Source organism: Pteronotus mesoamericanus, unplaced genomic scaffold (genome assembly GCF_021234165.1).
Source record: "Pteronotus mesoamericanus isolate MK-2021 breed Mesoamerican mustached bat unplaced genomic scaffold, CSHL_Meso_final scaffold_21, whole genome shotgun sequence".
Taxonomy (NCBI): domain Eukaryota; kingdom Metazoa; phylum Chordata; class Mammalia; order Chiroptera; family Mormoopidae; genus Pteronotus; species Pteronotus mesoamericanus.
In genome coordinates this window covers 14393967-14417793 of record NW_026555310.1, presented here as the reverse complement: position 1 = coordinate 14417793, position 23827 = coordinate 14393967, and the positions used below count along the sequence as shown (strand labels likewise).

Here is a 23827-nt window from a genome sequence, read left to right as displayed (position 1 = left end):
TTAAAATGTATGAGGGATTTTTTGTGTTTTGTTGTGTGTGTGTGTGTGTGTTTTTTTAATCCAGAGATACAAAGAACTCCAAAATCAGGGAGCTTTTGTCAAATTGAGGGTGAGGAGAACTGAGTTATAATCCTGTTTCTTCTAGTAACTGGAGCTGTGAACCTGGGTACATCACTTTACCTTTCTGAGCCCTGGTTTCCTTACTTGTAAAATGTTACATTGCTAGAGTAAAATTTAAAATGATGGGAACTGCTAATGTCCCTTCAAGCTCCAGGATTGTAAGAGTCTTATTTATGTTTTTGTTATTCATTGCTCCCCTGATTCTTCTTGCTTTTTTTGAAAACCTGTATTTGGAATTATATGCAAGTATCATTTAATTATATGTATACATATGCATGGTCACTTCTATTTTTCTGGATGTTCTTCAAGTGCTTCCTTAAATACAGTGCTGTATGGAGAGTCTTCTTTCCATTGCTCTTCATCTAGAAGGTTTTGATCTCCCAGCCAAAGCACGTGGACAACAGTGGATCCTGGCAGTACAAATAAGGTAGCTAGTGGGCTCAGCACTATGGCAGATAAGCATATAAAAACATCCCCTCTTTAAGAGTCTAGTTTTTATTCAGGCACAGTGGCTGGGCTGGTTGTCAGATAAGGCATTCTAGGCGCTGCACTTAGGCACTGAGAAGGCATTTGTAGAGGCCGTCTCTGTCCTGGCTGAATTCCAAGGCTTGGAGTCTGATTCCTAACCCCCAACACGCTTATTGGTACCATCTACCTGCGAAAAGGCCAGATCTGGCCCTATACCTTCACTTCTACATGGTTAACAAAATTAACAAAATTAAAAGACAAAATGCATAAAGCTCTTGCGAATGAAAATTTTACTATATCAATACAGTGGAAAAAACAGGCCAGCAATATGAATAGGTAATTCAGAGAAAAAGAAATATAAAGGACCAATATATTCAAAAATTGACTAATGATTTTTTTAACCTATTAAATAGAAAAACTAAAAATATTGATACTATCCTAGGGTGGATATGGGGAAATGGATCCTCCCATATACTTTTACTAGAACCATAAACTGTCACACCTGTATTTATTTAAATTTTAAAGATGCGTACTCTTTGACTTAGCAATTTCACTTCTAATTACTGAATTACTAAGAGAAGTATAAATACATATATGCATAAGGATATTTCTGCAACATTGCCTGTAATAAATGCAAAGTAAGGTATCACCTACTAAGAGAAAAACTATTAAAGTATAATCTTTATAAAAGAGTACTATGCAGCTGTTTAGAATAATAATTTGGGATTTTAATGTATTAATATAGAAGATACATAGCAGTGAGTGAAAAAACTAAAATAAAAGGAGATTTTTCACTATAAATGAAAAAATAGAGCTTTATGTGTAGTTTGATCTATTTTATATTATATGTTTGTGTCAGAACAGTGAAAGGTATGAACAGAAGGAAGCTACTAACAGTTCTTCCAATCTGGAGAGTATGATCAGACGTGAGGAGCTTTTCATATTTTCTATTATTTACTTAATGATAATTGTTATGGACCAAATTGTGTCCCCCCTAAATTTATATGTTAAAGCCCCAATACCCACTGTAACTGTTTTTGGGTTAGGGCCTGTAAAGAGGTAATTCACATTCAATGGTCCTAAGGGTGGGGCCCTAATCTGGTTAAGACTAGTGTCCTTGTGGGAAGAGGAAAGGCCAGCAGAGGGCGCTCTCTCCACATGTGCACAGAGCAAAGGCAACGGGAGGACACAGAGTAGGCAGCTACAGGCAAGCTGGGACGAAAGATCTTAACAGAAACCAACCTTGCTGGCCACCTTAATCTTGGACTTCCAGCTTCTAGAGCTGTGAAAAAATACTGTCTGTTGCTTAAGCCACCCTGTCTGTTGCATCTTGTTATAACAGCATAAGCAGACTATTATAGATATGTAGAGATTTTTATATTCTTATTCTCAGATGGCTTTTGTTGGGAGAGACACCCCCCTCCTTTTTTCTTTTTCTTTTTAGCAGCTGCTTTCAAAAGGCCGCCTCGGGAACAAGCTGAACCCCCAGGACAGGAGCTTTCCCAATAGTGGGTCCATCAGGTTAGACGGCTGTCCTAATGAAGATACGTAGCACCAACTGCTGCAACAGTCCTCGAAACGTTAATGTCTACACCACAGAGATTTAGTTTTTGCTCATTTTGTATTCCAACATGTTTGGCAGAGGACTCTTTCCACATAGAAACTCAGGAGCCCAAGCTAAGGGTCGGCCATCTTGCTACCTCACTCAACATGTGACTTCAGAGTTTGCCAAAGCAGAGGAAGGGAGGTGGAGGGTTCAGCAAGGCTTTCCACTGACCCAGCTCATAAGAAATAGATGGCACCCCTGCTCACAGTTATTGTAGAACTAGTCACGTGGCTTCAATCAAACTGCAAAGAAGGCTGGGAAATAATCACGTGATTATTTAGTGACTACCAAATATTCCTGTCATACTCCTTATCAGGGATTGAATTGTATTCTCTCCAAAAGCTAATGTTCAAGTCCTAACCCCCAGTACCTCAGAATATGATCTCATTTGGAAATAAGGTCTTTACAGAACTAATTAAGTTAAATTTCTTTTGAATTAAAATCCTTCTCCTTTTAAAATGAAATCGTTAGAGTGAGCCCTCATCCGCTATGACTGGTACCTTTAAAGAAGGAGGACATCTGGACTCAGACAGGCACGCACAGAAGCGTGATGGTGTGGCCGCCTGCCTGGAGCAGGCAGAGGGTGGGGTTATGCTGCCACAGACTAAGAAACACTTGGGGTCAACAAGAGCTAGGAGAAGGGCTACTAATGGAATAATAGGTTCTCCTTCACAGCCCTCAAAAGGAGCCAGTCCTGCTGACGTCTTGATTTGAGACTTCTAGTTTAGAACTGCGAGACAATAAATTTCGATTGTGTTAAACCAACTAGTTTGTGGTACTTTGTTGCCGGAGCCCTAGGAAGCAAATATACTCCCTTATCAAGTTTATGCAGAGAGCAAGTTAATACACTGAATTGATGCTTATGACTCTTTTAGAATGACTGGAAGAACAGGCTCTAGGCTCAATGTCCAGAAATTACTCCCAGAACAGTTGGGACACCAAGAGTCACTGTCCCTTTTACCAGGGTCAGGAGCTTACTCTCAGGTTCTCTTCACTCCAACCATCCTCTGAGAATCAGGAGAGCATCGTCAGAGCCGCAAACTCCAGAACCACGCCTGCTCCCCGCTGACCCGCACTAGCACAGTGGACGCCTGTGTAACTTCCATCCTCTCACAGTTTAGCTCAGAATCGAAGCCTTGCGTGAATACGTGTTTCATGGGATTAAAACTGTGTCTGGAACACTCAGCTGCAAAGATATTAGAAATGCAGTTTTTAGCTTCTGAAGTGAAAAAACAAAAACAGCCCGCAAAATACCTTTTGAACAAGCCATTCTGTTTTATTTTTCCTTTTACCTTTTTGGTCATTATTTTATAGTTTCCTGAACGTCTTTCTAATTGTCTCCTCTTAAATGTTCCAATTGCCCATTCTTCCCTTGGCTCTTTTTTTTTTTTCTTTTTATTCTCTGGAAACATGCATCGTTTTCCAGGTGTCTCCCTCTCCGCTATTAGCACCTAGTATCCATTACCGTCGGTTCTGACTTAAATTACTGCCACAGTCCCTATCTGGTTTCCCATTCTCCCTTACCTCATCCCAATCCAGTGGGATGACAGGTAGGTGACCTTTATAAAATTCATAAGCTCATGCGTCCCTTTGCTTGCTCATCTGATGTTCTCCGTTACCATTTCTACTTCCTCGCTTTTCTGCATTTCTAGCTTCTCGCTTTTATGACTTCATCTCTGACTGACCAGCCTTTAGATTTGCCACTCACCATTCCTTCACAGGCCATCCTGCCTGATAAGTAGCCAACACTAAACTATTTAAAGCATCCAGAATGTATTATGTCCTTTCCTTCCTCTTCAGTACTGCACATGCTGCTGCTCTCTGCCTAGTTGGCAGGTTCTTTCTCCTCTTTCTCTGGTCAATTCCTATTTATTCTCTAGTCCAGGAAGCCCAGGCTAGATCCCCCTCTTATAAGCTGACTTCCGTTCTATTAATTCTGGTTCCTTGTTCATTTTCTTCTTGAGAGGAGGGAATGAGAAGAAAGGAGATTTGAGGAGTTTGGAGAAATGCCACTAAATGTGTTCCATTCTCCTTTGTATCTTTAGTGCTTAATATAGTATTTAATGTCTGTTCTGTTTTCATTTTCATTTTGTTTTTGTTTTTGCTACTCGTGTGAATAGAAGCACACATTTAAGACTGCTTTCTGGATTGTGGGTGCATCATTTTCCACATTTTCATTAAGTTACTAGTACTGCTAATGCTTTTAAAAAACTTACCTTTATTTTGGCTGTAGATCACATCCTTATGGAAGTTTTCAGTTTTTGGCATTAATGTGATATAAAACCATTCTGTTATCTCAAACAGTTAAGTATGATGTATGGTTTGACAGTGGGAGGGTTAAAAGAAAGGCTAAGTTCCACTGGTGAAGTAGTTACACTACTTCTAAAAGTAGTCTACGGAGATGTGAAGGGAGTTGTGAAGATTCTACTACTCTTTTACATACTTTCAACTTTATTCTGTATTGATTTCAGGTGTACCGTTTGGTGGTTGGACAGCTGTGTACTTTACAAAGTGTTCCCTTAGATATTTCCAGTACCCAACTGGCACCGTACACAGCTATCACAATATTACCGACTATATCCCTGTGCTTTACTTACATCCCCGTGACTATTTTGTAACTGCCAGTTTGTACTGCTCATTCCTTCACCTCTTTCACCCGGTCCGGGAACTCCGTCCCCTTAGGCAACCACCAGTTAGTGCTCTGTGTCTGTGAGGACTCTACTGCTCTTCATGGTGCTGTCACACTGCCCTCTAACGGGCTGTCGGTGTCTCACCGGATTCAATTGCTGGCTTCCGACCCACCTGACCCACTGCCTCTGCAGACGACCTCCTGCCCCTGCTGACAGGGCCTGTGTGAAGCCTGGGGCCGAGGGGACCATGTAAATTAATTACAGCTGTTTACTATCTTTGCAAAATACTGGCAGTTTCCAAAACAGGACGAAGAGGCTTCCCCATCAGAGCTGTTTATTTTATATTAACATTAGATCTGCACATTCCGCTATAATTTCAAGACATAGATAATGGTAGCTTGACTATGACTGATGATCAAAATGTTGGCCTAAAATGAATTTGGATACTTATGTATAAAAAAATTGAATGATCTTTTTTGCAAGAATTACTAAAACATTTCCAGTTATTAATTCAATTTAAAATAAACTTTCTCTTATTAGGGGTTCTAATGTAGAACACAGCCAGCCTACTCCCTAGCAAAGTAACACGGCACCTATTCTGATGAGGAGTCCTATGCCAGGCTAGCTTAATGTGTTTTGGCTGGCTCTGACTGCAAATCCTAGCTGCAGTTGTACCAATTCTTAAATCTTTGCTTTCCAGACTTTCCGAGTAAAATAAAAGGAGCCTTGACCCCAAGTTTATTAGAGTGGGATTATGTAACAAGCACCATACTAAATCGTGGAGATAACCAGCTAAATAAGACACCCGTTCTGCCCTCGATGAGCTCACCGTTACTGTCATGCCCACAGTCCCCCCTGTCGTTAGCAAATAGTGGCTGGCTAAGATCCTTATGCCTAATAGGTGCTGATAAATGTATGTTGAATAAGTGAGGGAATGAATGAATAAATGGGGCAGTATGTACAGGGGTTAAGAGTTGGCCAAATAGCCTCTTTTGATCCCAGCTCTGCCACTACTTGCCATGTATATGTGTCACTTTACTTAAACCCCTGAAGCATCAGGTTCCACATCTATAAAACCTATCCCACAAGGCAATTGTAAAATGCTTAGTGCAGTGCCTCACGTACAGTAGACACTCAATAATAGTTTAACAATATGTGAAACAGGAACAAGGAAAAGAGAGAGTGATTAACCCTGGGGATTAGAACTCCTAGCTTATGTAGTGTATATGTACATTTAGAAATAGGAAAACAATTGTTGGATTTGGAAAGTCTTTTATGATGAATAAGAAGTGTATTTTCCAAAACCAATTTATTCCATGTGGTAGGAAATATGATCTCTGAGGATGGTGATTCACATCATTATAGCTCCATAATGAGAGAGGAAATTCTCTGGTTGACTCAAATGAAAAAAATCTCTCAGGGAAGGCCTCTGGATGGACCGGACCCACGAAAGGCCATTCACCTTAACCTGGCGTGGCAGGCAGAAACAGGACCCCTCTGACATGCCCATGCCCTGATTCCTGGAACCTGTGGACTTGACAGGGCAAAAGGGACTTTGCAGATATAATGAAAGGTACACACCTTGCGGAGGGGAGATTGTTCTGGCCTATTCAGGGGCGCCAATCTTATTGTGGTTCTCAAATACAGAGAACCCTTCCTGGCTGTGATGAGAGGGAGACATGGTGGCAAGGAAGGGCCAAAGAGATGTGACATTGTTAGCTTTGAAGATGTTGGGAAAAGGTCAAGAGCTAGGGATGTGAGCAGTCTCAAATCTGTAAAAGGCAAGGAGACAGACTCTCCCGTGGAGACTCCAGAAAGGAATGCAGCCCTGATGATACCTTGATTTTAGCTCAGGGAGAGCTGTGTTGGACTTCTGACCTACAAGACTGTAAGATAATAAATATTTTGTTTTCAGCCACTATGTCCGTGGTCATTTCTTAAGATGGCAATAGGAAACTCATATACCAGAGAAACAGGATGGAAACCTCGTTTCAGTTCCTCCCCAAATTTGCTCAACCTCATCTGCTCAAAGGCAGCTTGTCAACGAGATCCTCTGGAGCAGGAGCGTCCTGCCCACAAGCCAGATGCAGCCCAGGATGGCTAAGAATGCGGCCAAACACAAAATCGTAAATTTACTTAAAACATTGGGTGATTACATGTCACAATGTATTTAATGTGGGGCCCAAGACAAGTCTTCTTCCAGTGGGGCCCAGTGACATGGAAAAGCTGGACACTCTGCTCTAGCGCCTCCGCCACCGCCTGCTCCCCTTTCACAGGAATAAATTGATGTGGGGGACTGAAGGTAGATGATGGAGGCAGAGAGAAAAAGAGAGAGATAGAGAGGGGAGGGGAGGGGAGGGGAGGAGAAGTAGAGAATTCTGATGCTGCATGAGCCCATGGTTGCAGTTATTTTTGAGGTCAAGGTCACACCAGCCCTTTGGTTGTACAAGTAATTCTTTTTTATTTTTTCCATTTGTTTGAGTTTAATTTCTGTGACTTGCAACCAGACTGTTCTGCCTAGATTGTAAACATAGAGTGAGAGAGGGATGGCTGAGGGAGTAGTTTTTTTAAAAGCCTTTGGAGACAGTACCTGATAATGGCTAAATGTGATTTCATAGCAACCCACTGAGAAACACATTATCTTACTTTAGATGAGGAAAGTGATACTTACTGGCTAAGTAGCTTTCCCACAGGCAAGAGCGTTCTGAACTTAAAATGTGAAAAGCCAAATCTGTTTGCTTTGTCTCCAGTGAAACACATTGCACATAGAGTATACTGCCTTGTGTGTGGGTGTTTTGTTGTGTGGGTTTTTTTTTTTTTTTTTTTTTTTTTTATCAAATTAGAGCCACTCTCTTTCGGGCCTCAGCACTTCCTGTTTTTCTAGCCTTAAACACTTTAATATGCCCAATAAACTCAATGCTCTAGTGTCTAAACAGTACCGGACAAACCTGCTTAAACCTAACTGATGGTGGTAGTGACAACTTTTCAGCATTGGCCATGTGATCATTCTTCCTTCCCCTAGAAAAAAATAGAATTAAAAAGCAGTTGCTATTGTTCCTGAAGCATGTTAATACAAAGCTCTGGACGTTCCATCACAAGCGATATTTGACTGGAATAATGTAAATGGAAATATATAATATCTTGTAAAATCCATGACATTTGTCTTTCTGGAATAAATGTATGTTTGCTCTTCTAATTTTTCCATTAGCAATTAGGAAAAGACTGTATCTATTGGTGGCATGAATAAGGGAAAACATTGTAGTTTGTCCCAGGGCAGCTTGCCCCTCTGAAACAGTCACTGGCTACCCTGTGGAGCTTCACCCTGTGCCTACCCGCCCCGCCCCCTTTTGTTTGTTTTGTTTTCTGGAGTTTTGAAATTTTTTCTCACTTTGCCTCTGAAATTTTTATTTTTAAAAGGATCAAAGAGAAGGGAATGTTTATAAAACTTGATAATATGCCAAATCACCACTACTGTACCTTCAGGCCTTAGCTTAGCTTCATTCACTTGTTTTAAAAATATGTATTGAGTGCCCACCATATGTCTTGCTAAACAAATCAAGCATGTTTCCCAGGGCTATTGTGGGTGGCTGTGCTGGTGAGTGGTACCTACTGCTTCCACACTGCTGGTGGTCCTTGCCCTAATCGGGAGGAAGTCTTGCTTGAACTTCCCTCCCCTCCGACTAGAAAATTATGTGCTCCATAATACACCCGATTATAGGACTTTACCCATTTATTTATAATGGTCTTCTGTTAAACTGTAAACCCAGAGGGTGCTGAGACTGTGACTATCTTGTCCCTTTCCAGCGCTAGGGATGCATCAGTGAGTTAAACAGTCAAAAATCCCCGGCCTCTAGGAGCTGATAATCTAGCAAAAGGTGAGAGCGTACGCAATGCGAAGCATGCTAGGTAGAGGTAAATGCTATGGAGAAAAAGTAGGGAAGGGGGCTTTCTCCTCACCTACTTTGGATCTTTGCTCAAATGTCACCTTTTTTTTTTACGTTGAGATAGGAAAAGCTTGGAGATTTGGAGTAGAAGAGAGATAGTATTTGCCTTAAAAGAAAAACAACATTTAGGAATAGAACAGTAGGCACACTTTGCTAAAAGCTAGTAAGAGAGTTATCAGATCTTCACTTTGTTGGGAATCAGGCCACAGCAAGTAACATTTTATATACCGCATATAAAGAACAAGGACCCAGCCTTTCCCCTTTAAAACACTGACACCCTTTCTTTCTGAACACGTTTTTACAAAAATCCTGAAGAACCGTGTTCTAATCTGGGCTGATTTTGTATTTTTGCAAAATAGCACCCCACGCCAGCTACTATCAGCCTACAGACCTTTTGCACCTGGCTGGGTTATCTGAGGCTAGGAGCTATTGAAGCCTTTCCAACCCGTCCTTACTGAGACAGCGTCCTCATAAGGAAATGACATCTTCGATAACCAAGAGATTCTGATGTACTTAACACATTATCGGCATATTCCCACCCAACATGTCTAGAACAGAGGCATAAACATATCTGCTGCCTCCTACTCTCCCGGCTCGCTGACCAGTCTTTTGACAAGAGCCGGGAAGCGCCCCAGTAACAAACAGCCCCTCTGGCGGCTCGGAGTCCTCCAGTGCCGCGCAGCCTTCTGGAACTCGTAGGCGTTCGCTTTCCTCCGGGCAGAACTACAACTCCCCGAAGTGTTTGTTTCTTGCCACCGCCCTCTTGGCGCACGGCCTGCCGGGAAGGGGCAGGTAGCTGCCCCGGCGGGGTCCAATGGGTGCCGTCTCCCGAGGAGAGGGCGGAGGAGAGGAGGAAGAAGGCGGGATCTGGGCCTTGGCCCCATTCATTGCAGTGGACCGCCGGGCGGGGGGTCCCGTGTTTTCGGAGTCATGGAGGCGCTAATTCCTGTTATCAACAAGCTCCAGGACGTCTTCAACACAGTGGGCGCCGACATCATCCAGTTGCCTCAGATTGTCGTGGTGGGAACGCAGGTGAGAGACGACAGCGACGTCCGCTCAGGCCAAACCCCGGGGCGGGGGCCTGGTCTGGGCTGCGGCAGCGCACGCTTCCCGGCCAGCCTTTGGGCCTGCGGGACGACGGCGCTGCTTGGGGCTCGGGGCTTCCTGGACTCTGCCGCGCCTGCCCTCGTCGAGCTGCCTGGCGCCGGGTCTGGGAATCGGGGCCTGGCCCGGAGGCGAGGGGCGGAGCCGGCGCGGCGGGCCTCGCGGGTGCTAGGGGCGGGGTGGGGAAGGGACGAACCGTCGGGCGGAACCGGAGTCCTCCGGGGCCGGGCGCGGCTTTCCCCGCGGGCTGCTGCTTCCAAGGACACTTGGGGGACGCGCGGTGCTTAGGGTGCAGTGGCTCTTGGGGTGCCGCCTAGCCTCTTGGTTGGTTTCAGGACGGTGGGGTGTTTTATTTTCCTCCTTGTTCTGCTAAGGGGCTGCAGAATCAATTTTGAAACCGCCGCGGGCCGGGTTGAAGGCCGCTACTGTGTAGCACCTGAGTATTTTTCTGCAGTGTAATCTATTCCTCCCAGGTTTCGAGAACGCTGAAGCAGTTAAACACAAACATAAACCAAAAAGCCCAAACCTGGATGTTAGGAAGGAGTATCCCATTTTCTGCATGGCCTGTGGTTTGTGTCTTCAATCCAAATTAGGCATCAAGTTTCTCTGGTCTCTTACAGATAACATAGTTTTTTTTTTACATGCAGAAATGTGGAAGAAATAATGTTATTTCTAGAGATAAGTATAATTTTCATTTTCTCTGCCTGCTGCTTTTCTTGGTTGAAGAGGAATCATGGAACATTTATTAGAGTTCACAGGAGTGCATTTGAGAGATTACTTAGTATATTGATTTTTAAATGCTTTCATTTCCTAATGATCTTTTCTATTGAGAAGTGTAAGTACTATGACAGGGAACTTAATGTTCAAAATATTACATGTGTACAGTTTATGCAAACACTGGAAACTTTGGAAACCGTAGACTTCCTGTACTGTGTGCCAGTGCTTTTAAATAGGTAAAGCAATAGAAACTATTTCAGAAACAAATATCCTCGGTCTGCTATAAGATCTGTATAGATTCTGCTCAGTCCTGCCTACACATGTTGTAGTATTTGTAACGCTTAATATCTGTAACGATTGGCAACTCTGAATCATCAGCATATAATAAATTGTTGTATAACCAGTATTTTTATTGAACATATTTTCTTCACTGCTGTATTCCTATTCTGAGCCCCTGGAACAGTCTAGGGTATGTAGTAGGTGCTCCATAAATATTTTGAATGATTTTGAATAAATAGGGTTCACTGTAACTAGATAATGTTTTTAAAACACTGGTGCTTTTATCAAAATCTTTGTTTTGTACATAGAATTAGAGATGATATAAATTAAATCTTTGGTAGTTAATTTGGAAGTGTTTCCTAGTGGTAGACTGGAAACTTTCCATGTAATTTTAAGAGATTCTCAATGCTTCTTACGCTTGAAGCCGAAAAAGACTCTATATTGTGCGTGCATTATAGTATATCGGCATGAATAGTTTAAAATCAAGAAGTGTTTTTCTTACACAGCATGGTTCATTTCAGTGAGTAACCCTGTTGGCAAAATTGGGCGGGGCCGAAAAGTGAGGATCACATTGTGTGACAGCCATTAACATGTGCTGGCAAAACCCATCCTAGTCCTGACAGCTATGTGCCCTATTTGCATGTTGATGTTTGAAAGTACTCAGAAGGAAAATTACTCAGTTTTTAGACTTGATCTAATGAGGGTTATTGCTATATAGGTCTTTATTAGCTGAAATTCAGTCCTTTATTATTCAGGTACAGAAGGAATAAATAAGAACAGAAAAACGTTTTTTTCCCCACAATTTTGTCAGTATGTTGGAAAGCCTCTTCTCGATTTGAATGTAAGTACACTATGACTTTGTTACACGTGTCATTTAATGTTGTGTACCATATATACAACACACACCTCACATTCATATTTAATGAAATAGTGCACAATGAGTGAGTTCCACACCAAAAAAGTGTTCTGTGCTTAGTTCTGACTGGTAAACTCAATAGCAGTGATCATGTCTTCATAATACAGGTATAGTCTCTACCTTAGGCATTACCTATACCTTGAATGGCTGCAGGTCCTAGTTTATTAAACTGTTGAGAGCAGTGTTTCTCAAACTTAACTAAGTGTCCCGGATTCCATGCCCAGAGATTCCGATGAACCAAATCGGGGTGGGGGAGGGAGGAGGGGAGCACAGTCAGGCGCTGCAGCGGATTCTGGTGTAGGTAGTTCATAAGTAGATCCTAACTTGAAGTATCAGTGAGTCTTTGATTTTACAATGCACAAAACTGGAGAAAACATGGAAGGGAAACTGAGTCTAAGGGCTCCATCCCATAGCATGTTCATCTTGGTGGTATTCTTGCTCCAAAGTATCAATCCTAGGTACCTTTTGTTGCCTCCTAAATGTTTTTAAGCTTTGATTTCTTAGACTGCCCAATACTTAGTTGGGGTGTAGAGATTTGGAGTTGAGAAAAGGAAATCATGTTTACAGCTATTGATCATTCACAGAGTTCATGAATTAGCTAAATAAATTGCTTTCTTCTTTCTCTAGCTGAGACCTGTGTAGAAAGAACAAAAAGTGGGGAGAGAGAAGGCTGATACTTTTGACTATGGTATACTTTGCAGGCAGAGGAGGAGATAAGACTTAAATAACTTTTGTGAGTCAATTCGAGAAATTTAATCACTATTTCTTAAATTGAGAATTGGAAGGGGGAGCCCTCTAGCATGTAAACCAAGCCACCACCCAGGATAGGAATCCCAATGCAGATAACATGAACCTGAGACTCTGGCTCAGTATTGCTAGAAATGTACCTTTCACTTTACTGTTTATTTCAGTGATTTCAGTACTCTACCTTTAGTAATTCAGACAAATGCAAAAAAAAAAAAAAAAAAAAAAAGAATCTTGGGTTTTAAATGACCAGTTTGCAAACCAATTTTTTATTTAACATTTTAAAAATTGAAATACAATTCATATAAAATTCACTGTTATAAAGTTTGCAATTCAATGGTTTTAGCATATTCACAGGGTTGTGCAACTACCACCACTTATTCCAGAACATTTTCATTACCCCAGAAAAAAACTATGTACCCATTAGGAGTCCCTCTGCATTTCGCCCTACCCTCAGCCCTGGTGACCACTAACCTACTTTCAGTTTCTATGGGTTTGCTTATTCTGGACATTTTATATAAATGGAATCATACAATTCGTGGTTTTTGTGTCTGGCTTCTCATTTAAAAACATTTTTCAATTGTGGTTTACATTTAATGTTATTTTGTATTAGTTTCAGGTGTACAGCGTGTCTGGCTGCTTTTGCTCAGCATCATGTTTTATAGAGTCTTCTGGGTTGTTGCATATATTAGTACTTAATTACTTTTTATGGCTAAATATTGGGTTGGTTAAAAACTTTGCTTAGTTTTTTCCATACGATGGCTCTAGTAATCCAGAGTTGTCTTTAACTTCACTCAAAACACTCTTGTTAGATTGTATTATGACAGCTCTTATATAAGCATGCATTAAAAAAAAACTTATCAAAGCCCTGGCTGGTAGGCCTTAGTGGACAAGCTGCTTGCTGGTTTGATTGTGGGTTCGGGCAGGTGCCTGGGTTGTGGGCCAGGTTTCCTTTTGCGGTGTGTTAGAGGCAGCTGATTGATGTTTCCCTCTCCCTCTAAAAAAATAAATAAATAAAATGGTTTTTAAAAACTTATGAAAATTGGTGGATTCTGTGCAGCCATTTTATTATTGAAGATAGAAGAAAATACGCAACATTTTTGGTGTATTATGCTTTATTATTTCAAGAAAAGTAAAGATGCAACTGAAATGCACAAATGATTTGTGCAGTCTCTGGAGAAGGTGCTGTGACTGATCCAACATGTCAGAAGTGGTTTGTGAAGTGTCTTGGCACTATTGACATTTTGGCCAAATAATTCTTTGCTGTAGGGCTGTCTTACGCGTTGGAAGATGATTAGCAGCACCCCTGGCCTCACCCGCCAATAGCGGGAGACAGCCGACATACTCAAAATATCCAAAGCAATAAAGTTATTGGTGAAAATGGAAAATGTGTGTTTTAGTTTACAGAAGAAAACCATAGACTTTTTGGCCAACCCAATACTTATCCTATTCTTTCCTACTTTTATGGAAAAAGTGGGGATTTTTATAGATATTACAAGTTCATAGCCTTATCAGATATCTGGATCTTACTCGTTTCTTACACGTTTCAGACAGCACTGGTCCAGGAGTTTGTTAACCAATAAAAACTTTATTCTGTAAGGACTATTAGGTCTACAGCACTTTAACCAGTTTGGATCCTGGGTAGTTGAAGTGTTAATATTATTGAGTTATATGTGTAGTAATTATTCAATATAAGAACCACAGTTTAATACTGTAAATTATAAAGTAGCTTAAACTTCAGATTTAGACTTTGCCAACAGGTAGAGTATTTCACCTATATGGTAAGAACATTTTATTTATTTTAAATACTGTAAAATTAACATTTTTAAGGACATGCAAAAACATTTATTTAAAATAGGTGAGACAGGTATTAAGGAAACCTTTTCTGTAAATCTAAAACTATTACCAAATAAAAAGTTAAAAAATTAAGTAAAGTACATCTTTACCTGTTACATTAATGGCAAAATAAAGAATTGAGAGGCCTGTCTTACACAACGAAAAATAGGAACTTAGATATTAAAACCTGAATAAGCCTTGGTTAATGTCAAATGGATAGATGTTTACAACTCCCCACATCCAACTGACCAGAGAGAAAGAGCTAATAATCTGGCAAGGATTCTTCATTGAAAGGCTCCATCTTAGAATATAAATTAAATTCAAAACACTATAAATGTCAATGCATTACAATTTGGAAGAAACAAAGATGACATTGTGACAAGGCACACAGATCTTTAGCCCCTAAATATACAGGATATTGAATCAATTTTGGGAGCATGTGGCAATGGAAAAAAGCAAAACGCCAGCTGTGCCTTCTGCCACATCGCAGCTCATGTAGCTGCTCACCTTCCTGGAAAACACTCATGCCTTGGGTGTTTAAATCAGCAGGGGAACAAGCACTGATATAACTGATTGTGGAGGGAGCCAACACTATTTGTAATACTCAGGTAAAACATTGGGAGCCCACAGCATGTTTTGTTTGGTCTGTATGTGCTGATACATATAATTTTTTTCTTTTTAAAAAATTGAGATATAATTGACATATAACATTATAATGCATTAGTTTCAGGTGTGCAACATAATGATGTGTGTATCTCGAAATGATCACCACAGTAAATCTTGCAACCACCTATCCCATGTAGTTCCAATTTCTTTTAATCTTAAGAGAACTTTTAAGATTTATTCTCCTACCAACTTTCAAATATACAATACAGTATTATTATCTATAGTCATCTTACTGCATGTATGCTCTGCATTATATCTCCAGGAATTATTTTTTATAACTGGAAGTTTTTACCTTTTGACTGTCTTTACCCGTTTTACCTACGGTCTGCCTCTGGCAACCACCAATCTGTTCTCTGTATCTGTAAGTCTGTTTGTGTTTTTTTTAAAATAAGATTCCACATATAAGTAAGATGATATGTTTTGTGTCTTTCCCTGACATTTCATTTAGCACAATGCCCTCAAGGTCCATCCATGTGGTTGCAAATTTCCTTTCTTATGGCTAAATAATATTCCATTATATAGATCACATTTTCTTCATCCATTCATCCATTAGTGGACACTTGTATTGTTTCCATATCTTGGCTATTGTAAATAATGCTGCAGCAAACACAGGGGTGCATGTATCTTTATTGAGTTATTGAGTTGTTTTGTGTCCTCCAGATAAGTACCCAGAAATGGAATTGCTGGATTATCTGGTAGTTCTCTTTCTAATTTTTTGGGGAGATGCCACACAACTTTCCAGGTGGCTGCACCAATTTACATCCCCATCAACAGTGTGCAAGGGTTTCCTTTTCTCCGTATTCTCACAAACACTTTATTTCCTGTCTTTTTGATAATAGCCATTCTAACAAGTATGAGGTGGTATCCTGTGGTTTTGATTTGCACATCTTTGAGTACCTTTTCATGTATCTGTTGGCTATCAGTAAGTCTTCAGAAAAATGTCTGTTTAGGTCCTTTGCATATTTTTAAATTGGGTTATTAATTTTTTGTTGAGTTGAATAAATTCCTTGTATATTTTGGATATTAACCCTTATTGGATATATGGTTTGCAAATTTCAAAGTACAGAAAAGATGATGGAGAACATCCATTTTACTTAACGAGAGGGATAAAACTGGATACCAAAACCTGGCAATACCAGATATGCTACATCATGTTCAGTATCACCCTCCATATCCTGTTTTCTCTCATGTGAGACACTTCTAGACAACATGAATGGGCCCCTTCCTGTGTCCTCTAGTTTCTGATTAGAGTTGGAAATGGGAAGCCCTGGAAAGAATTGGGGAAAGGAGGAAATTTTAAAATTGGGTATTGATTCCCTTGGCTCATTCCCTGTAGGTAGGTTCCATAGCCTGGCTGTCCCACGCCCTGGTCCTTTCTTGGGGGCCTACGAGTGATTAATGTCTCTTCGTTGTTGCCAGCCTGGCTTATGCACTGCTCCTTGTGATTCTCCTCAGCCTCATGGACAGCTTTGTAAATAGTCCACTTGTAAATAAACCCTTCTTAAATTAATCCACGTAAGTAGGCCATTTGCTTTCTGTAGACCCATTCTGATACAATAGGTGAGTTTAGGATTTTGCGTTTGTAAAAAACTTTAAAAAGTACTACTTTTTGGCTACTAAGAAAGTATACAGTACAGAAAAACATTAACAGTTAAGAAAAAACAAATTCATAAACATTTAAAATGTGTAATACAGACAAGATTTATATAGTGCTTGATTTTCTACCATTTATTGGAATAGTAAGCCCTTGCTTAGTGTGGTTGAGAGGTTCTGCAACGATAAGAAAACGACATGTAATGAAACCAATTTTACCATTGGCTAATTGATATAAATAAGAGTAAGTTCTTGTGTTACCTCACCAATGTTATAATGAGATGATGTTTAAATGACATTTTTCAAGGACCTGTTGTATTTTATCTATGTTAAATTTTCCGAGTATGATCATTGAATTGTGATTGTGTAGTAGAATGCCCTTGTTCTTTTTTTTTTTAATCCTCACCAGAAGAGAGAGAGAGAGAGATTTGAGAGAGAAAAAGGGAGAGGGAGGTTGGGAAACATTGATGTGAGAGAAACATCGATTGCTTGCCTCTCATGCGCACCCTGGCTGGGGATCAAACATGCAACCCAGGTATATGCCCTGACCAGGAATCGAACCCTCAACCTTTTGGTGTACAGGATGACACTCCAGTCAACTGAGCCACCTGGCCAGGGCAAATGCTCCTGTTCTTAGAGATATGCCTCAACATTTAGGGATGAAGTGTCATGATATATGTAACTGTCAAATGGGCTAGCAAAAGAAAAATCTATGTGTGCGCAAGAAGAGACAAAGTATTGTAATTGTGTCAAAATGTTAGTGCATCTATTTTAAGATATATGGGTATTCAGTTAATATTCTTGCAAGTCTTTTGTGGCTTTGGAATTTTCACAATAAGAAGTTTGGGGAAATACTGAAAACAACAAAACATGAAATACTTATGGGTAAAGAACTTTGTAAAACTAATAATAGGTGAGCATTTGAACATGCAGATCGCTGAAGGAGAACTACAGAAAACCCTTAAACAAAGGGGAGCTTGACTTGAATTATAAAGGAACACAAATTTAAATAAACTGTCAGTGTTCATCTGTCGAAATAGCAAAGATTCAAAAAAGTGATAATGCCCGACACAAAGCCCAGAGCAGAAGTGGCGGTAGGGGCCTAAGCCGTGGCTGAGGTGGCAGTGGCCGAGCCCGAAAGGGGGAAGGTGGGCTGCCAAATGGCAACAGGCTGCAGCTCGAAAGGTGAAGGACGATGACCTGCCTACCCAAAATGGGAAAAGGAAGGAGAAAAAAATAGGAAGAGGAGGCAGTTACCTTGAGCCACATGCCAATCCAACCAAAAGATACAGAGCCTTCACTACAAATACACGTTTTGATGGGAAATGGCACTCACTTAAATACCTGGTTAAAGAGAAAGTTGGTGAGGTAGCCTATGTGGAGCTCTTTTAAATGGATGCTGATGGCCCTGACTGGTATGGCTCAGTGGGCTGGTCATTGTCCCGCAAACAGCAGCTGTTCAGTTGCTGGTCAGGGCACATGCTTGGGTAGCTGGCCAGGTCCCTGATTGGAGGTGTGCAAAAGGCAGCAAATTCTCATTTGACAAATTGATGTTTCTCTCTCTCCCTTCTCCTCTCTCTAAAAATAAATAAATAAAATGTTTAATAAATATATTACTAATAATTGGATGCTGAAGGAAAGTCAGGGGGATGTGATGTTCTTGAACTCATGATGGAAGAGAACGTGAAAGAAGCCGCTGAAGTTCTAAACAAGCATAGTCTGAGTGGAAGACTACTGAAAGTCAAGGCAGATCCTGATAGTGAACATGCCAGGAGAGCAATGGAAAAAGACTGGAAGACGCGGAAGCACAGTACTTGTAGCGAATCTGGATTATCAAGTTGGCTGGAAGAAACTGAAGGGGGTTTTTAGTATGGCTGGTGTGGCGGTCCAGGCAGATATTCTTGAGGATAAAGATGGGAAAAGTCATGGACTAGGCACTGTTACTTTAGAACAGTCCATTGAAGCTGTACAAGCTATATCAGTGTTTAACGCCAGCTGCTATTTGATAGACCTATACATGTGAAAATGGATGAGAGGGACTTACCAAAGGGAGATTTTTTTTTCTCTAATAAGTGTTCACAGTTCCCCATGGACTTGGAGGTATTGGCATGGTGTTAGGACCAGGAGGGCAGCCTATCAATGCCAACAACCTGAATAAAGGCGTTGGCGTGAGTAACGCAACAATGGGAATGGAAGGCATAGGATTTGGAAAAAATGAACTGGGAGGCACGGAGGGACCCTGTGGTTGTGGTATGGAAAACATGGGTTGCTTTGGATCTGGGATGAGCATGGACATAATAAATGGTGGAGGGTGGAGGCAGTGTCCCCGGGATGGGCCCCAGCATTGGAGGTGCCCGCATGCAGCACATGGGTGCAGGCTTGGGCCATGGCATGGATAGTGTGGGCTCTGAGGTTGAGCCCATGGGCCTGGTCATTGACCGACTGGCCCCTGGCATCTAGCGCAAGGGCTCCCTGGACCTCAACTACATGGCCTCCTGCACTGAGTGCATGGGCCAGACATACAGTGCATTGGGTCTGGCGTCGAGGGCTTGGCTGCCAGCATGGGCTTTGGCCATAAGTGCCTGGCTGCACCCATTGATCATGTGGGCCAGACCATTGAGCACATGGATTTTGGTGTGGAGCGTATGGGTCCTGCCACTGAGCCCATGGTGCCAGCAGGTGTGGGGGCTGGATTGCGTGGCCACCAGCCCGGAGGCCTGGGCCTAGAATGAATGGGCTCCAATGGTCTCGAGCAAATGGGCCTGGAGTGCACGGGTCCCACCGTGAGCTCAGTCCTGGGTGCTGGCATTGAGCACATGGGCTTGGCCATGGGTGGCGGTGGCAGTGCCATCAAGATAGCGCATGTTAACTTTGGAGAAAGCTTTGCAGGTTCCTTCAGTGGAGCTGGAGGCCATGCTTCTGGGGTGACCAGGAAGGCCTTCCAGATATTTGTGAAAAATCTCCCATTTGCTTTTACACAGAAGACGCTAAAGGACAAAGTCAATGAATGTGGCCATGTGCTGTATGCCGACACCGAGATGGAGAATGGGAAGTCCAAGGGGTGCCACCAGCGTGGTTAAGTTTGAGTTGTCAGGTGGCTGAGAGAGCCTGCCAGATGATGAATGGGATGAAGCTGAGTGGCTGAGAGATTGATGTTTGAATTGATAGAAATGCTTAAGCAGCTGTCTTATTTAAACAACAAAAACTAGACCTCTGAATTTGTATTTGTTCTTGTGAACCATTTAAATTTGTTGGCTGGATGTATAGATGTTTTTAAAATTCAGTTGCTTTTTGGGGTAATTTGAATTACTGAGGTTCCATTTGACTGCATTGGGATTGCAATGGGTGCAGTTGTTTTTTGTGTTTTTTGTTTTTTTGTTTGTAGTTATGGTATCTTGTTGACATCAAATATAATTTTGATAATAAATACAGCTGAAAAAAAAAGTAATATGCCCAGTGCTGATGGGGATGTAACGAACTTAATGGGAAACAGCTTGGTGCCTGCCATCTTGTGTGCAGCCTGCTGGTATCTGTGAATGCAGAAAATCTGTATGATCTTTAATCAGAGAAATTTCATCAAATGAAATAAATCTAATAATAGGAGAAGTGAGTAAGGTTACATGTACAAAGCATGCACTTTGCAACATTGTTAATAGGAGCAAAAATCATTTAAATGTCTATTACTTGGGGTTTAGTTTTATACATAGTATAATACTATTTAACTGTTAAACATAGTAGTTAACATATTGATATACAATGATATCCCTGATTGTTACATTAAAACAAGAGCAGGTTAGAGAAAAATACATGTAGTACTATTCCATTGAAAGTAAAATAACTACATATTATAAGCATAATATTACATACACTGATGTTATAGAGGTTTTGAAAATCTGGTTGGAAGGCTGTCAAAAAGGTAGGAGAATTATGGGGGAATGGTACTTCTTTATTTTTTCTGGATTTTTTTTTTATTTTAAAGAAATGACACAGTCATAATAGAAAATGTAACAATTTTCATTTAGAAGTCCCTGCAATCATTTTTTCTCTAATATAATTTCAGGTATGCTGCTGTGTTCATATAGTCTTGAGTTGTAAAAAAAAAAAAATCTGTTAAGAAACTCATTTTGCTCTGTGTATTCTCTTTTCAGAGCAGCGGAAAGAGCTCGGTGCTAGAAAGCCTCGTGGGGCGGGACCTGCTCCCCAGGGGCACTGGCATTGTCACCCGCAGACCTCTCATTCTGCAGCTCGTCCATGTGTCACCTGAAGATAAACGAAAAACAACAGGAGAAGAAAATGGTAAGTTTTGGAATTGGAATAAGAATTATCATTTTTGGTCGAATCTTAAAAGACGTAAGTCAGTGGTTGTAGCAGAATCAGAAGTCTGAAGAGAAGTGGTATGCATCTTTTTTCATTTAAAAAAAGAGTAATTTTTGTCGTTTTGAGGAGAATGAGTAAACTTGTTTGGAATAATATCTTTTTGTATTCAGCTTAGTGAGCTGTTATTAATGCTGCTTAATGGAGGATTTAGTGAGATGCTCAGCAAATAGGAATCAAGTTACTAAAATTTTTGTCTAGAGTGTTTTAAACGTTTTTTTCCTTAGTGTTTGAAACAACGTTTTTGCTTTGATCTAGAATATAAATAATTTATATCTAAAGATTTTATTTTAAATAAGATTAAATTGGCTTTGCTTTTCAGCATACTGATGTTACTTCACCTTTTCATTTCTGATCTTACCAGTGTGCCGGCTAAGCTTTGAATCTTTTCCCTTCAATAAGATGAATGTCATTTTTAGGAAGTTTTGATTTTTTATCTTTTTTATTCTCCTTCTCTTGCTAAGGCTTACCTTTATGCGCACACTGTTTTGATTTTTAGATTCCCCTCCCCCAAATAGTAAATGTGGATTATTAAGATAAGGAAATATGCACTGTCCTTTATCATAGTCCCTTGGTTAAACTGAAAATATTTTAAGCAATGCTGTCTGTTAATCAACAGATTTTAAATTGCTTATTAAGTATGTATCCTATATTAATCATTTATATTAGTGAAGTTTGAAATGTTTAATGAGAGTAATATTTAATCTTCCCTTTTTTAGTTCAGTGTTTGGTTCAGACAGTGTCAAATTTTGAAAGTCTGTAACATAGCTCTAATTATCAAGTGACATTTTCAGCAGAGGACCATGTTTGTTTAGAGACCTGTTTTCAGTGCAATTTCATTCCACTTTCTATATCTAACCTGACAGTATTGATGAACTGAAGTTATTGTACTTGAATTTCTGTATATGATTTTTTTCTTTCACTTACTGTAGGAGCACTGATGGTGATAACTTGATCCCCTCCCCCTGAACCCCAGGGAAAAGAGACCTTCATGAGCATTTACAGTGACTATAAAAAGTTAATCACTGAACCAAATTAATGAAGTTGTAGATGTTACCAAGTAATTTTGGGGGACAGACTGCCCAAGGATATTGGCAGGGGAATAGGGGGTGTGGTGCAGCTTTAAATTATATTAGGTAGCTTCTTGGTATATTATTTATTACCTTGTATTTCTACAATATATTTTTATTACTGAAATTCTGGACCTTGAATTTAATCATTTTGCACTAATTTATGGTTCAGATTCAAACATATAGAATAATACTTTTAAGAATTTTATTCCCACTACCATCCAATTAAATTTGCCAAGTATCTTAAACTAAAACTTTAATAAACTGTATGGCATTCAGTAGATGTCTTTCTTTTAACTTTTCATTTGCTTCAGTCACCTTGAAAAGGGCAGATGATAACCTGTTCTCTTAGAAACTATTTGCAAGTGTGGGCACAGTTTCTAGAAAAGGGTGTACATTTTAGCTATAGAACTCTTAGTTTCTCTTTGCTTGTATGTCCACTATGTTCTATTGATGTCTTTCTTGGTGGTTGGTCAGTAAATCTGTATATCCTTACTTACATTTGTATATATATTTTTCCCCAAGCTTAGTGCTTATTTTTTTTTCTGTAAAATAATAAAACCTCACCTAAAATGGCAACTCAGCTACCCAGAACACAAAATAGATTTCATAAATTTTGAGTACTAGATTTCATGTGTCTTATTAATAACTAGAATAGCTCCTTAGTTTTTCCTCAGAGCCGCTTTATCCTTGGGGTTAACAATTCTACCTAGTTGTAAACCATTCTAACCCAAAGGAAATTAGAACGATGCAGAAAAACGTTTAGTTGGAAGAGTATGAACTACCTGACAGCCCGACAGAGAGGAGAAAGGGAGGAAAACATAATCTGAAGAACTTCCAAAACGGAAAAATGTCAGTCTCTAACCATTTTGTACAGGAATTTATGGCCTCAGAGGGCTCTGTTGTGTAACCAAGGCTGAAGTTACCAATAATAGGTTAAAAGGAATATCTTCTAAGATGATACGGAGCAATATAATCCATTTCACTTTTTATTTTTTAGATTTTATTTATTTATTTTTAGAGAAGGGGGAGAAAAACACCAGTCAGTTGCCTCTGATACGCCCCCTCAACTGGGGACCTGGCCTGCAACCCAGGCATGTGCCCTGACTGGGAATGATCTGGCGACCCTTCAGTTCACAGGTTGGCACTCAATCCACTGAGCCACACCAGCCAGGGTGAGCAATGTAACCCCTTTTTAGATAGATGTCAGCAAAACTGGCTTAAACAAGATATTTTAATGTGTAATACTGTATGTGTAATTTAATTATCAGGAAAATGTACTTAATATGAGATCTTTCATTCTGCCAACCATATACCATAATTGAGGCATCACTATATAGATTTTATTTTTAAGTTTGCCCCCCACTTCAGTCAGTGTAATAGAATTTTTTGATAAAATCTTAATAAAAACAGCCCTGGCTGGTGTGGGTCATTGGATTGGGCATCAGCCTGCAAAATGATAGGTTGTTGGTTCAATTCCTGGTCAGGGCACATGTCTGGGTTGTGGCTGGGTCCCCAGTTAGGGGCATGTGAGAGGCAGCCAATTAATGTTTCTCTCCCTCTCTTTCTCTCTCCCTTACCCCCTCTCTAAAAATAAAGAAAATCTTTTAAAAAACACTAATAAAAATTATATTAAACTTTTAGAATGGGTTGATAGTTTAGTTTGACCTTTGAGTTCCATGAGTATCTTTCACATATTTGTAAGAAAGAAATCCTGCTTTCCTCAGATTTCCTTTTAGGCAAAATCCAAAAATAGCATG

At 40.3% G+C, this 23827-nt stretch overlaps 2 protein-coding genes across 10 annotated transcripts in view; one reads left to right on the top strand and one right to left on the bottom strand.

Annotated features, from left to right (window-relative positions):
- Positions 1-9626: 9626 nt before the first annotated feature.
- Positions 9627-23827, top strand: part of DNM1L (dynamin 1 like) — a 43525-nt gene continuing 29324 nt past the window's right edge. For 6 of the 9 annotated variants that reach the window (XM_054591261.1, XM_054591260.1, XM_054591265.1 and 3 more), the window contains exons 1-2: positions 9644-9800; positions 20772-20919. In XM_054591261.1, the coding sequence (XP_054447236.1) occupies positions 9699-9800; positions 20772-20919 (250 nt within the window). In that variant the 5' untranslated portion in view covers positions 9644-9698. Of the gene's footprint in view, positions 9801-20771; positions 20920-23827 lie in introns of all 9 variants that reach the window. The other 3 variants (XM_054591268.1, XM_054591267.1, XM_054591266.1) reach the window with 2 other exon arrangements.
- Positions 20645-23827, bottom strand: part of YARS2 (tyrosyl-tRNA synthetase 2) — a 44471-nt gene continuing 41288 nt past the window's right edge. The window contains exon 6 of the transcript XR_008530638.1: positions 20645-20883. The gene's annotated coding sequence lies outside the window, so the exon portion shown is untranslated. The remainder of the gene's footprint in view (positions 20884-23827) is intronic.